A 13,357-nucleotide genomic window follows, 5' to 3' on the forward strand; every position below is an offset into this window, starting at 1 on the left:
TGCAAGTCTAGATAGTTAGAAACCAGCCACGAGCACATCGTTAAAAGGCTCCTTCATCGATGCCTTGAAGCATGACGAGCGTGCCAAGTTTCTCTCACTAAATGAGTTGGGGGGGGGGGGGGGGGGGGTGTCGTGTGAGTGAAACCGGACAATGGATCAGGTTACCTTGCTTGTCCTGAAATTTCATCTCGTGTAGCTCTTGGAGTATCGCGCACCAGCAACAACAGGCATGAGTCCAGTAGTCGCTACAACAGTCGCCCTGTACAAGTTCGCAGCATAAGTACTCTGAAGCTTGGGATGCAACAAATGTGCATAAAACGGATTGAAGTGAAAGAAGTGGCAATGAATCATTATTATTTTTAATTTTTAGAAAAGGGTCGTTAGTGGTCCATCAACTGCATACGAAATCGATATGTATCTGCTGGATTTAAAATGAGAAGCTTAAAGTTTTACAACGCTACAGAACTTACCGGGATATTGAAACGCTGCCGGACCTTTCGACGTATGCAACAAGTGTAGCAATAGCAGCCACCGTAAAGAGAATGGAACGCCAATAGATGACAAGCAGTGTCTTGAGCTGCGAACATTTACGAACCTACGTCAGCTTTTCTTTTTACCCTCGGCTTACAACGTTACAGATAGGCAATACACATGTTTTGATTTGAACATACAGTTTAAAATGTGTAAAGATTAAAAGACCAGATATCCTGCCTCGTCTGAGACAAGATTATCAATGTCCCTTGGCCAACAAGGGAAGAGCAACGTACAGGTTTCGCCATCAGTAGCGGTCTCTGCAACGAGAGTAAATGTCTCGCAAGGGTAGCAAAACGTTTCCATACCTGTTCCAAACCATCCAAAACATGTACTTGTTCAACATGATGCGACAGATCCAATTTCACCGATATGAATTCATTACATTATTCAATTCGTTTCACCTACGCTGCAGTACATGAGAAACTATTGACGTGTATGTTTGTTTTGGGCGGAGAAAGTACATAAGCAGGGCTCAATGCAACAATCGCAGAGGCCATGGTGCCAGTCTTCTTCGATCTGGTAGTTGCTCCGGATGCTACTACAGCGCGACGACGGGAATGAAGAATCCTTCCTTGCCGCACCATCGTACATAAGCTTCTGTTCAGGAGGGTAGCCTGGCCTGCAAAAATAACAAAAAAAAAAAAATCAAAAAAATCAAAAAAATCAAAATCGAAAGCCCAACCACGTTCCTTCAGAATGGAGTTTCACTTTGTGGGTCATCAATATCTAGACCTTTCTGTATCCGTTCCAAGAATACATGCAGGTACGCATTATAAAAAAACAAGGCTGCTTGATTCGCAAAAAATGCAAAATGTGGTTAAAGTTCGTCACATACAACGAAGGTTTTGGATGTTTGATGTGACGCTGCGACGACTCTTTCCTCTGCGTTTCCGTGACAGAGCGAGACTTCTGCGGTATCTCCTCTCGTTCCTCCTCCTCTTCCTCACGAATTTGCAACATGGCTTCCCCCAGGATCACAGGGTCAGCCACAGTAGCTTCTGTGAAGTCGATTAGGTGTTTAATCACGTTGCAGTCCTCTACTTCCTTGCAAGCCTGTACATTGGCACACATTGATACATTACTCCAGTGCACAGAAAGACAGACTTATTGAATCTCGAATGGATGGACTATGACAGCAAGGTTTCTGCGTCGGTGCTCACCAAATTTAAGATTACTAACCTTCATATGGTCCAGCTCTTTTCGTAGCTTAGCATTCTCTTCCCGCAAGGCGACGTCCAATGGCAATCCAGGGTAGCGGCGTGACAACTGTCTGGACAAACGGAGGGAGTCTCTCTTGGAGTGCTGGGGCTTCAAAAGTGTCTGTTGCATCTTCACCTCCGAATCTTCCATCGTGTACGAGCGTTTGTCCTTCGAAATCGCTCGCAGACGCTCCTGTTTTATACATTACTGGTGAGCACCAAGGAATTTAATGCAGAAATTGACGACAATGTCAATGCTCTTTTGGAAATATTTCAACCAGCGCCTGGCAAGCATTGATTGGCAGCAATGCTTGATTGACACACATTATGCACTCACTGAATTCTAAACCACGGCACCAGCGAGCCTCAACAGATTGGTCGAATTTTCCTAGTTATTCCAGGCTACGCTTTGCCCTAAATCTATTACATGCCATAAATATTCATGTGTGAATAAGCACTTGATTCAAATGGACCGAAGAGGCACTTGGCGAAACGCACGGTGTGTTTGAAGGTTGTGAATGAACTGAGCTTGAATGATGTGAAAACATCCCAGCAACGAGGGTCGGATCGAAGCTGCGTGGGAAAAACAATTCTATGTGCATGTCCAAATTTCGCTTGCCCCACATTCAGATAGGGGCCCGAAAATGCATTTGTGAAGTAAATAGCTGTGGTAATGACAAAATGCTCATACCCGACTGTTTTCAACGAGAGAGATGAGAGGGACCAGCTTGAGGTAGCGGTCGATTTCGTCCTGGTAATCTCGAAACTTGGAGACATATACCCACCCCATGGCTACGAGATACAAGTAGCTCTTGTCGCGGCAGCTCTCCACAAGGATCACCGCCTTGCGCAGGGCTTGCTCCAGATGCTCCAGCGGCTCTCGGTATTCGGGGCGCCGCTTGAGATCCGTCAGGTTCAACAGCTCCAGCAAGTTGCTAATCAATTTCAGATGCTGCGCGAAATTCTGGCAGTTCTTCTTGTGCATGCGTGCATTCTTTGCTGCTTTCACTATCATGGCAATCAACTGCACTGCGTTGATACCAACCAGCTGGCCCACGTTGGCTACGTCGCCCATGGCCAGCTGTGGCAACCAGTTAAATAGAGCTGCCATTGTGAGACCCCCCCACCGACGACCCCAACCCCACTACCAATTCAAGAACCTGACAACCTTCTGGTTGTCATACCACTTCGGTGATGCACATCTTCTGCTCCAAGGGCTTTACAAAGTCGCCGCGATGCATTTGACCACGCCATCGCCGTCTCCTGCAGCAAGCGGAAGAATATTGCACATTCTTCATCTAACGGTCACAGGTGAAAGGACACAGACACTGCTCAACTTCCTCTTGACGACATGAAAATCCTTTCAGACAACACTCCCGTCCCCCCATAGACCTATAATTTCTCTCTAAGCATCTGTGAATCACAATCATTCAACGATTCTCTTCAAGTCCGAGCAACAGCGACAATGGTCTGAGGAGTCTATTCCACCTCAGAAGCTGAGCTTGTTAGGATTCTCTCAAGCAACTTAGGTGTGACAACAGAGCACATCTCACACACTGCATCTAACACCCACAGGCCATTGGGTGTCGATAAAGCGTAAGCGAGTCCGACATGCTCTCTTTCTACACTATAAAACAGCGCAAGCTTACGCACTCCAGGAGCCTATCTCATCCCTTGCCATGCATAGATTTATCTCAAGCTGATGTGTGTGCGAAATTAACTTCAATGTTTCAAAGACGTACCGACAACCGCGAAGTTCACAACGAAAAAGCGTCGATAATCACATAGACTTGGCGTATTTAAGTCACGGACCACGATGCCATAGTCTAAACTGGAGGCAATGTAAGTAAGAAAATTAAAAAGTTGCTCAATGCGACGCAATCTAGAATGCCGAGGCAGCAACCGAGAACAACAGAATGAGCCTTCGTACCTATCAAAGGTTGGTTGAACCCCCTCTCCGGCTGGAATGGCTGAAATTCCCTGCCTCACCTCACCAACATGTCCCACCAGCAAATCTCCATTCCCATCAACGCACACAATTCACAGGGAGATCAAACGGGGAGGAGCATCCATCAAGGAGGGAAGTGGAGGATCTCTGGCATGCTGCAGGTAATAATGGGAGGGGACCGTCACACTGCGCGAGGATGAGGAATCATTGACAAAACGCCTTGAGGCCAATGATTTGAGAAAAAGGGTAGGGTGGGTGAGGGGGGGGGGGAGAGAAACTGCTCCAAATCAACTGATTTCGTAGACTGAAAGCGCACTCACCAGTAAACTCACGTCGGAATCTGGTGCCACATACTTAACACGCTGACTAAAAAGCAATAAAAATAAAATAAATAAAATAAATAAGATAAACACAATAATAATTGTGGACTTTGCTAAGAGGGCAGCGCTGGTGGCACCTTCACACAGCCATGCAGCCTTCCATTTGGCCTTATGTACCCACAATACTACAGTAGTCCACAGATGGATGTGGAGCCCCCCCCTAGCGACCAGGAACTGTTCCCGGAAGAAATAAGCTTGAGACCTTCCTCTTTGTCTGCGCATGTCTAGAGTTAGTAATTCAGACAAGGACTACCGCGTCACCATGGATTCAGGCAAACGAGCCTGCCTGCTCCCTGGTCTCTTCCCATTCCCCCCCCCCCCCCCCCTCCAGAACCTGCTGCCTCCAAGTAACAACAAAGCGAAGGAATAAAGTACAATGTTGTATGCTCGTTTTTGACGGCACTGGACGAGGAACCTTGTCGTTCACTCCGCGCAGCTCTCGCTTCAAGTTATTGAAATCACGGGGATGGGCTAACTTAGAGAATGGCGAATGCCTAAGAGATAGATAGGTGCACAATAGCGGTAACGGCAATGCGGTGAAAGGAGCTTCCCAGCCACGGCGTTGCAGTCAGTCTGACAGGCTCTGAAGCACCAGGTGGTCCCGCTCAAGCAACCATCTGCCCTGCAGATGGTGGACTGTAGCTCCGAAAGCTGCTCCAGCTCCCCACCATCCCCAGTTTCACTGACTCTTGACGACGACGACGACCAGGGGCCCCTGAATCTTGTGAACCGGCAGATTACGATCTTGTGGGTGGTGGCGCGTCTGCACTGGGTCCAGCCTAGAACCAACATCTTCTACGTGGACACTTCCTACAGAAAACTGCAAATAAAACTAATAAGATGAGGAACACGTTGTTTCATTATATGTAAATTAAAAAGAGTTGGAGTAGGTGGCACCTCATTGGGTTAATTATGTTAGTGTAGAAAGGAAGGGGATATTTTTGTGAGTGTTCATGCATACCAAAATTGGAAGCATATTTTGGAGGCAGTGAAATTATGTTGAGGCTTATTCCCGTCCCATAATGCAAATCGCTTCTGCATTGAATCATTTCTTTTAACAATCTGGTATACTTCTTTGTGCTCTTTTCGTTGATTGGTTTTATGGTATATCTGATTTATTAAGGAAACGTTTTTTACCAATGTATTACAAAATGTATTATTTTTTAAAAGAAATTTACAGGGATTTCAACAACTATGTTATGGATTCTATGGCAAAGAATAAGGTAGAGAAAAGAAAAGAAAAAAAAAAAAAAAAATGTATGAAGGTAAGAATTTCACTCTCAAAAAGAATGCTGCAGAACACACCACAAATAACAAGGTCATTTTCTATTGCTAATCAATTGAAGTGCATTGTATTTCCAATTCCGATACATATATAAAAAATATATAATAAAATAAAAAAATCAATATTGTGTCTGTAGTATAACAAAATATTGAACTATTGCCTAACTAATCTAACGTTCATCATCATATTTCCAATTAACATATCAATATAATTGTGCAATTATTCTCAATCTTAAAGACAACCAAAATTCAAATTCAAATATTAAATAATAAATAAATGAGAGCACATGCACATTGTAAAATCAACTCGGGGTTACATATTTAAAAAATAAAAATAATAGACAAAATCAATTTGAACTTGGTACAAAGAGTTATTATTGATTTTTTTTTTGAGACCATATTTAATTATCATCATTCATATCATTTGTGCAAGTCCTCTCAAAACCAGAAACTGATTTCTTCTTTAAATATGATTAGTGACACCAATCTTGCTTATTATTTTCTAATCATAACATTATTGCAAAGTGAATTCTAAAAAAACCACGAAGTATGATTTTTTATTTAAAACTTAAAAAAGTAAACAAATCCACAAACCAGTCATATTTAACATGAAGGCATATTTAAAAGAACATTTTTTTATTTTTTTAAACGTTAATAGTTTTCAAAAGGAAACTATGTTTATTGAAAAATTTATAAAAAATAATGGTAAATAAGAGTAATTGGATCTACTGCTTGGATCTTCGAAAGTGTAATTCTCAAGAATATGCTCATGCATCTCCTTAGTGCATCTATTGTGCATAAGTTGGAACGCTTTAGAAATGTATAAAATTATAATGTTATATTACTCGAATTTGAATAAGTGCCAAGATTTAATATTAAAACTAAAATAAAACACACCACCTCAGTACACTTCTTGCTCCAGCTCATTAGAGTGTGAATAGGAAACCACGTTCTCTAGAGAAAATATCTCCTCATCACCTGCCAGTGCATGGGCATAACTGTTGAGGTTTGCCTACTTTACACGTATGTTACAAAAGTCCATGTCTTATGAACAAATTTACAAATTGAACAATGAAATAGGATATGATGTTTAAGTTACTACACATGTGCATTTGTGAATACATCTTTGTATTTGATTGAGTATTTTTGAAAACTAAATCATTGTACATGAAGTTTTAAGTTTGATCCATGTCGCACAATAATCAGCCCTTGTGAGTTTGTCATTATGGAAAAAACTGAACAAAAAAAATAATATAAATACATCTTGGAATATCTCTTTTGTTGTTACTGACATCAATACTAGTAGTCTATAATTTGTTGAAATAACATCTTATTCTTGTTTATGGTTCAGTATTAAATTAATCATGTAACACACATTTTGTACCCGCTTTTCTATGTGGAAAAAACCCTTTGAATTTCCAGGATTTAAATAGTGGTTAAAGCAACATAGCTCTTCACTATTTCTCTATGTATTTACATATACACATCAAACAGAAGAATCAGCAAACTTGCCTTTGGAAAACCCAATCATGACCAACGTTGATAATGTTCTCGTACTCGAAGTGAAAATGTCGCTTGATTTGGAACAGGAAATGACCTTCAGCTTTAAAGGATGCTTCAGCCAGACAGATAGACAGGCAGACAATTGCAACTAGGCTCATAGCCAATTGTTAGTCTAATTTTTGTCACCCACACAGTATGTGATGCCTCTAATTTCCAAGCCCCACTCCAACTGATTTGAAGCTCCAGGTATGAATGAACCTCCGACTGATGGGGTGGCCCGAAGCACTTCGATATATATATATATAATGTATATGACTTTGCGGGCGTCTCTTCTGGAGACGTGGCTGTTCTCTGTGAAAGGTGAATCTGGTCCCTGAACCTACGTTACCTGCAGGCTTCCAGCTTCTGTACTCGTAGACCTGGCCTCAGAAACTTCCCCAGAAACGGATAGAACGAACAAACAAACAAACAAACTAACACTCACAGCGTGGGTGCACATTAGCAAAAGCCTTTTTGCTGGGTACCCACAAGCTTGTCCAGAAAAGCACCAAAAGATGCTTGTGACTAAAGAGAGGTTGAGGTGACTAAAGCCAAGGGTTTTGCGCAAGTGTCCATATTTCGATACAGTTGCATGAGAGGCAGCAGCAACAGCAAACAAAAGAGATAGAAATTGAAAAGGGGAGAGGAGCAAGTGGAATCCGCTGCTGAAGCAAGCTATCTCGTAGGAACTGACACATGGAAGGCTCTTACGTGAATAGTTATGGATAAGGCACCATAGTGCCATGGAATGAGTCGAAAGACAGCTTCCTGCATGTTCTGAAGAAAAAAGCCCAATGTAAACCCCACAACTAGATTTGAGTTGTCATATAATAAGGGCCGTGTTAGGGACAACATTGACCTCTTCGCTAAGCACAACTTTATTGCAGATAAGAACAGAACGACAACCTTTGTAGAAAACACCCGAGCAATCGACACAAGAGACTGAGACATGAATGACATTACTAAAGAGTTCCAACTCATGCACAACAGATGCACTGAGATGCATGAGCATATTCTTGAGAATTACTCTTTTGGGGATCCAAGAAATTGCACCAAGGAGCAACTGGCTTCGCGATAGATGTACAATCTTGACGTCTAATATGCTACACCAAAACTAAGACAAAACTTGCAGACAGGAGGCACTATGTGACCTAGCTCAAGCGAAAAAATTCCGAGCCATACGAAGTATACGAAGAAACCACTAGGAAGTTATTGAGAATGATGCCACAAGGCAAAAACCCCACAAAGGAGTCCAATGAAATATCCATTGTTTCATCAGCTTGAATCACGCAACCTTGAAGCTGTTCTCTTTAAGACCCTTTTTATTGCACTCGGCTGTGTGTCAGAAAAACCTCTCCTGTTTCTTGGTCTTCTTGGATCAATCGGGTTTTCAGCCGAAGATGCTTTTCAAACTTGTGGCCCTTACCACCTTTTCTCTGGTCTTCCTTTAAAACATCAGGTTTACTGGGTTCCAACTTCGACTTTTCTTTGCGTTCTCTCTTGTCTGAAGCTTTTCTAGCACTTCCAACTAGATGAGCAGATTGATTCACCGAAGTAACACTCTCTTCAGCTATGTACAAAACATTATGATTAATCAACGATTCGTTGCCTCCTCCACTATCAGTTTCCACGAGTGCCATGCCATCAGCAAAGCAATCTGCAACCACTGGCTGTGGAGAATTATGAGGTAGGCCCAGAGCCTGAGCAAACATTCTGCCAGCTGCTGCTCCTGCCCGATCCTTACGAAAGGGCCTGGTTGGCATTACTCGTGAAGTCCTGCCGGGGTATTTAAGTGTTAAAAATTTCACAGAACCAGAATCTTCTCATGCGACCATCAATTGATGTCAAAAAGAACCACAACGAAATAGTGGAACTTGAAACAAGACCCGCGAATGTCTGATACACTCACGAATACTGTCCCAAATTCAGAACAGAGAACCGCATTCGAAAACAATACAATACCGCAATTAGATTTTAATAATAGACAGCAGTCGGAGCTCGGTATATATTTTCATAAAATTAAAATAAAATGAAGAATGAAAAATGAAAAACGGGAAATGAAAAAGATCACATACTGATGATTCGCCCCACAAGAATCGACATCCTTCGCTGCAATACTCCTTAATCGCAAAGCCTCATCAGTATCCGAAGCTTTCAGGTCATCTGGAGGTGTTCCAGTAGCACAAGATACTACGTCCGCCGGTGCATTATTGTGCCTAAGGGTCGCCTCAACACTGATAGTTGCGTTCTGGTTTATTGCATTTCTTCTCTCAGGGCCTCGCGAAGATGGACTTGACAAAGGAAATCCTAGAGCTTGTGTCAGCATTCGTCTAGCTGCTTTCGCAGGGGTGTGGCTTGGAGCCTCCTTTAGAGCCGATACAGGTAAATCTTCCAAGGCTGAACCCTGAACCGTAAAAAAAACATACGTATAATAAATAGCAAATTCATCAAAATAGTAATAATAAAAATTATTCTTATTATCACTATTGCGTGTACACGCGTGGACAAAATATTGGAAGCAAAGACCTCAAAGAATACCAAAATTAAGACGCGAAATAAGAAATGAGAGAGACAAGGGCGAATGAGAGAACACCAATACCGCGTCATTTGGTGACACGTCGGATGACAAGACTTGAGGCTTTCCCAAAGCATGAGCTATCATTCGACGAGCCACTACTGGTACCGGTCTAGCTCGTTGTGTTTCTCTTTGGTCCAATAGACTATCCGCAGAATGCGGGACATCCGAAAATATCCGTTCTCGGGCAGCCTGGTATGCCGCTTCTCGTTCTTCCAAAGACAAAGCAGGCGATCGCAAAGAAGACTTATTTGTTTGGTCGCCTGCAGGTCACATTGAGATTGTACATTAGTGACGAAAAGACGCACCTGGTGTCAATACAAATTCTCTTCGGTAGATACGTGCCCGATTATAATTTTGTAAAATCAATGCCAATCAAAGGCATCCCCAGAAGTACGGTATTTACTCATCCTTCACATCCGCCATGTAAAACTTCGTTCCTCCAGCGATTCAGAGAAGTTACGAACCTATTTCGTTAGGAGAACGAAGTAGAAGTTGCCTATTGGACGGTGCATGCACTTCTCCATAGCTGCTCTCCAAAACATCAGTTATAAGCATCAAAGGTCTGCCAAGCCCCACCCAAGAGTAATGGTAAGAAATAAATGGACATCATATACATGACAATAATCTTCAGCGGTCTATGCCAAGACAAATGTTGCGTTAACTTCAGCAACAAAGAGAGGCAATACTGTACAATGAGAACACATCAAAGATCCAGTACAAGAGAGCAGATAAAACTACGCTTCCAATCAGCCCAATGGGTGATGTACATTAACATCCACTTGCAATATAACCATGTAAGATAATAACTTCACAAAACAGTCCAAAGGCGGGGGGGGTGTGTTTGTGATAAAGAATACGCACATCTTCGACTCTTCACATTTTTCAATAATAATACGCCGATTCTCTCCTTCACCTACAGATTCATGTACTAATCTGCAACATCACAGAAGATTAGGGTTTGAATTTTTTTAACAACGGTCCACCATCCATCCTTGTATCCCCTGATTTAAAGAGTAAACAACATCCAATGCATAAAACACCCATGAAAGATCCACATTCATGTTCAAGCTGTCAAAACTTCTCCGGATCACCCAATGAGATCATATCATAACAAGCAACATTGACAAAGCAAGCGCACAAAATTTTCGATGAAAACACAAGCTTAAAAATAAGCCTTGAGGGATATCGTCCAAGACTGCACTAAGTTCCTGATACGGGATTTATGAGTTCTGTTCTGCAAAAATTCTGTAATGCTTAACCAAGCCGAACTAGAAACAGACCCGAAGCAATCAGCCAGACGGTGTAGAAGCATGCGCTGATACGAGAGCATCGGTTCCAGCTCCAAACTCGCTCCTCCTCTGTACCATCATCGCAGCAGCTTGCCTTAGAATCCTCCACACAACTGAACTTGTACAGTCTCTCAAATCATTGTACCTGAACACAAAATGCCCTCCACCTTCACTCAAACTTTTCACCTCTTTCCAGACACCACAATATCCGTAAACTTCTGAGAGGCTCTCCAGACACAACCATATCCGTTTACCATACGCATACAGTCGTAAAGACATCGCCTACTATCGTACACACAAGTGAATGAGGATAGAAAGTAGTTTGATGCTGATTTGACTCACCCATAATCGGGTTGTAAGAACTCCACAAAAAGCTCCTCAGCTGAAAGCACCAAGTGTTTGGTGTACAGATTATCCTTCACCAACCACGCAAGTTCCTCAATCTGTCCGCAAAACCAATAACGGTATCAGTGATCACCTGGTGCAGAAGCCTATCGATTGAACAAATCCACGTAGACCGCAAAGTGGAACTTCAGGTTTTGCTATATTATTCGCATGAACTACTGCACTCACACTACAATGCTGAAGAACCACTGAGCCAGCAAACACACTACTCTAGTAATTTCACTGCTTTAACTACACGAGCAATCATCTAAAACACCTCGAGCTTCACAATTGTTGGTAGTCTGGGAGTAAGACAATAAGTACAACCCACTGTTGCCATTTTTGGAAACAAATGAATACTACAAAATCTCTCGCATTGACAACATCTAACATTGCTTGTTCTGCTTATTAAGTCAAATAGTGGATCCACTCCAATAACTGATTCTTGTTCAATTAAAGATGAAATTACAACGCCACTCACTCATGGGCAGGATAATGGAAACGCAAGGTCAGTGCAAAACTTTGATGAAAAAGACGAGACTACTGCACTATTCACCACCCGGGAGACAACAAGAAATTCTTAAGGATATTTATCGAGGAGAGAAGATGTAAGAAGACACGCTTAATCCCTTAAACTTCTGAAATACATCCTACACAAGACCCATCCTTAGAAATCTTACGCCCCTATGCATATCAGACAGAATTCAGAGACAACCCTAGATCAGCACAAACCACAAGCACGTTAACTTCACTTACACAACACAAAAAGACAAGGACGTCACGATTTCAGAATAATCTGCCACCACGCAGGAACGCGATCTACGCACCTCACTTGATTCCCTCCCGACCCGCATAATGCTCGGCAGAATTCTCCACCCCAAACCCTAATTTCCCCTCGCCGCGCCAAGCCCACAATCCTCTCCCCTTCTCCACAAAGAGGGACCAATTGCACCTGTCACTCAACCCAGAAGCACCACGACGTCCTCCAGACTCAGAGCCCCGTGCCTGTCACAACAAAACCCGGAGCCGAGTTGGTTCGAGCGCAGAGCGTATCAGTGCTCAATTGGGCATGAGAGGGATGACGACAAGTGGGGGTGACCCAAGGGTGTTGGGCAGAAGAAACGCCCCAACGGCAGTGCCTGAGGGCGATCGAGGTACAAGGCATTCCCGCAGCGAGGACGACAAGGAGAGCGGACGCGGCGCGATCGAATTCGTAATCCAGAAGCAGGCGCTGCTGTGCCTTCGCCTCCAATTCTCCCTTCACTCCATGTGGTGTTGCTTGCGGAAAACCTGGTGGACTGAGTCTCTCACTCTTTCCTTTCTACCCCCCTCGCCACCTCCTTCTTTTCCCTCCTTCGTCGCCTTCTTCTTCTTCTTCGACTTCTTCTTCAATGGCGATGGCGATGTCAGCGCTCGTCGTTCGCAGCACCTTGAGCTTTGCTTGCTTGCTTTGGCTTGGAGCGAGAGAGATGGTCACAGAACACTATGCGAGCTCCACTAATTTAGTATAGATAATAATTAGTATTTCCTTGTAGGCATTAAACCTGGTTCTCATTCTCTAATTCCATACCCACTCCTTTCCACACACTCCCTCATTCTCCGCGTTTCTTCATCCCCCTTGAGTCTATAAGGCACTATAAGGAATTATATATGGAATAATAACAACAATTGAATTCAACAATAATATATGAGTAAAATGGTACTTTAATCTATGAATTATATGGCTGTTTGCATGCTTAAGTTCTAATTATAAACAATCATAAGTTAGATATGTATTTTTTTTTAATAAACTTAAACTCTAAAACATTCAAAATTATTGACCATATTTTGGCCAACTTTGTTTTTGTGTAGGTTGTGTAACTAATAATTAATTGGGATAGTTATTTTTCACATAGTTTTAAATTATTTCAATTAAATATATTATTATTGATACAAAAAATATATCTATTTCAAAACACAAAGTTATTTGGTTTTAAATATTTACATTACATCAAAAAAAATATTCAAAGCATTTCAAAACAAGTTTTAAGAGTATTGCCTCCATACTCCAATCTTCTTTAACAGTAATAGGTTCAAACTAAATAATCTTTAAATATATTAGAAATTATCAAAGCAATAATAATAATAATAATATGATGAATGCTTTTTTTTTCTTTGATTTTCAAATTAATGCAGAACCATAATTTTAGTGGATAACTAGCACAAAATGTGTATACTAA

The 13,357-nt window shown here is 42.1% G+C and overlaps 2 protein-coding genes across 5 annotated transcripts in view; both read right to left on the reverse strand.

The window, feature by feature from the left end:
• Positions 1-4,364, reverse strand: part of LOC112285500 (protein MID1-COMPLEMENTING ACTIVITY 1) — a 4,978-nt gene extending 614 nt beyond the window's left edge. Inside the window, exons 1-9 of one of the 3 annotated variants that reach the window (XM_090252270.1) lie at positions 3,664-4,364; positions 3,476-3,559; positions 2,425-2,996; positions 1,714-1,926; positions 1,370-1,587; positions 996-1,153; positions 768-839; positions 471-577; positions 166-259 (exon numbers count right to left, since the gene is read on the reverse strand). In XM_090252270.1, the coding sequence (XP_090108396.1) occupies positions 166-259; positions 471-577; positions 768-839; positions 996-1,153; positions 1,370-1,587; positions 1,714-1,926; positions 2,425-2,844 (1,282 nt within the window). In that variant the 5' untranslated portion in view covers positions 2,845-2,996; positions 3,476-3,559; positions 3,664-4,364. Of the gene's footprint in view, positions 1-165; positions 260-470; positions 578-767; positions 840-995; positions 1,154-1,369; positions 1,588-1,713; positions 1,927-2,424; positions 2,997-3,475; positions 3,565-3,663 lie in introns of all 3 variants that reach the window. The other 2 variants (XM_090252269.1, XM_090252268.1) reach the window with 2 other exon arrangements.
• A 3,385-nt stretch (positions 4,365-7,749) lies between these two features.
• On the reverse strand, positions 7,750-12,106 carry LOC112285600 (uncharacterized). 2 transcript variants are annotated; one of them, XM_024526546.3, is made up of 8 exons: positions 11,966-12,106; positions 11,097-11,197; positions 10,746-10,823; positions 10,327-10,398; positions 9,930-10,027; positions 9,487-9,725; positions 8,963-9,291; positions 7,750-8,663 (listed from the first exon to the last, which is right to left on the reverse strand). In XM_024526546.3, the coding sequence occupies exons 1-8, from the start codon at positions 11,990-11,992 to the stop codon at positions 8,210-8,212; spliced, it is 1,398 nt and encodes a 465-aa protein (XP_024382314.1). In that variant the 5' UTR covers positions 11,993-12,106; the 3' UTR covers positions 7,750-8,209. The 2 variants fall into 2 exon arrangements, with proteins under 2 accessions (XP_024382314.1, XP_090108393.1); XM_090252267.1 differs by having other exon boundaries at positions 10,746-10,899.
• Positions 12,107-13,357: the final 1,251 nt, after the last annotated feature.

The sequence above is a fragment of the Physcomitrium patens genome, chromosome 8, assembly GCF_059467195.1.
Source record: "Physcomitrium patens ecotype Gransden chromosome 8, ASM5946719v1, whole genome shotgun sequence".
Classification (NCBI taxonomy): domain Eukaryota; kingdom Viridiplantae; phylum Streptophyta; class Bryopsida; order Funariales; family Funariaceae; genus Physcomitrium; species Physcomitrium patens.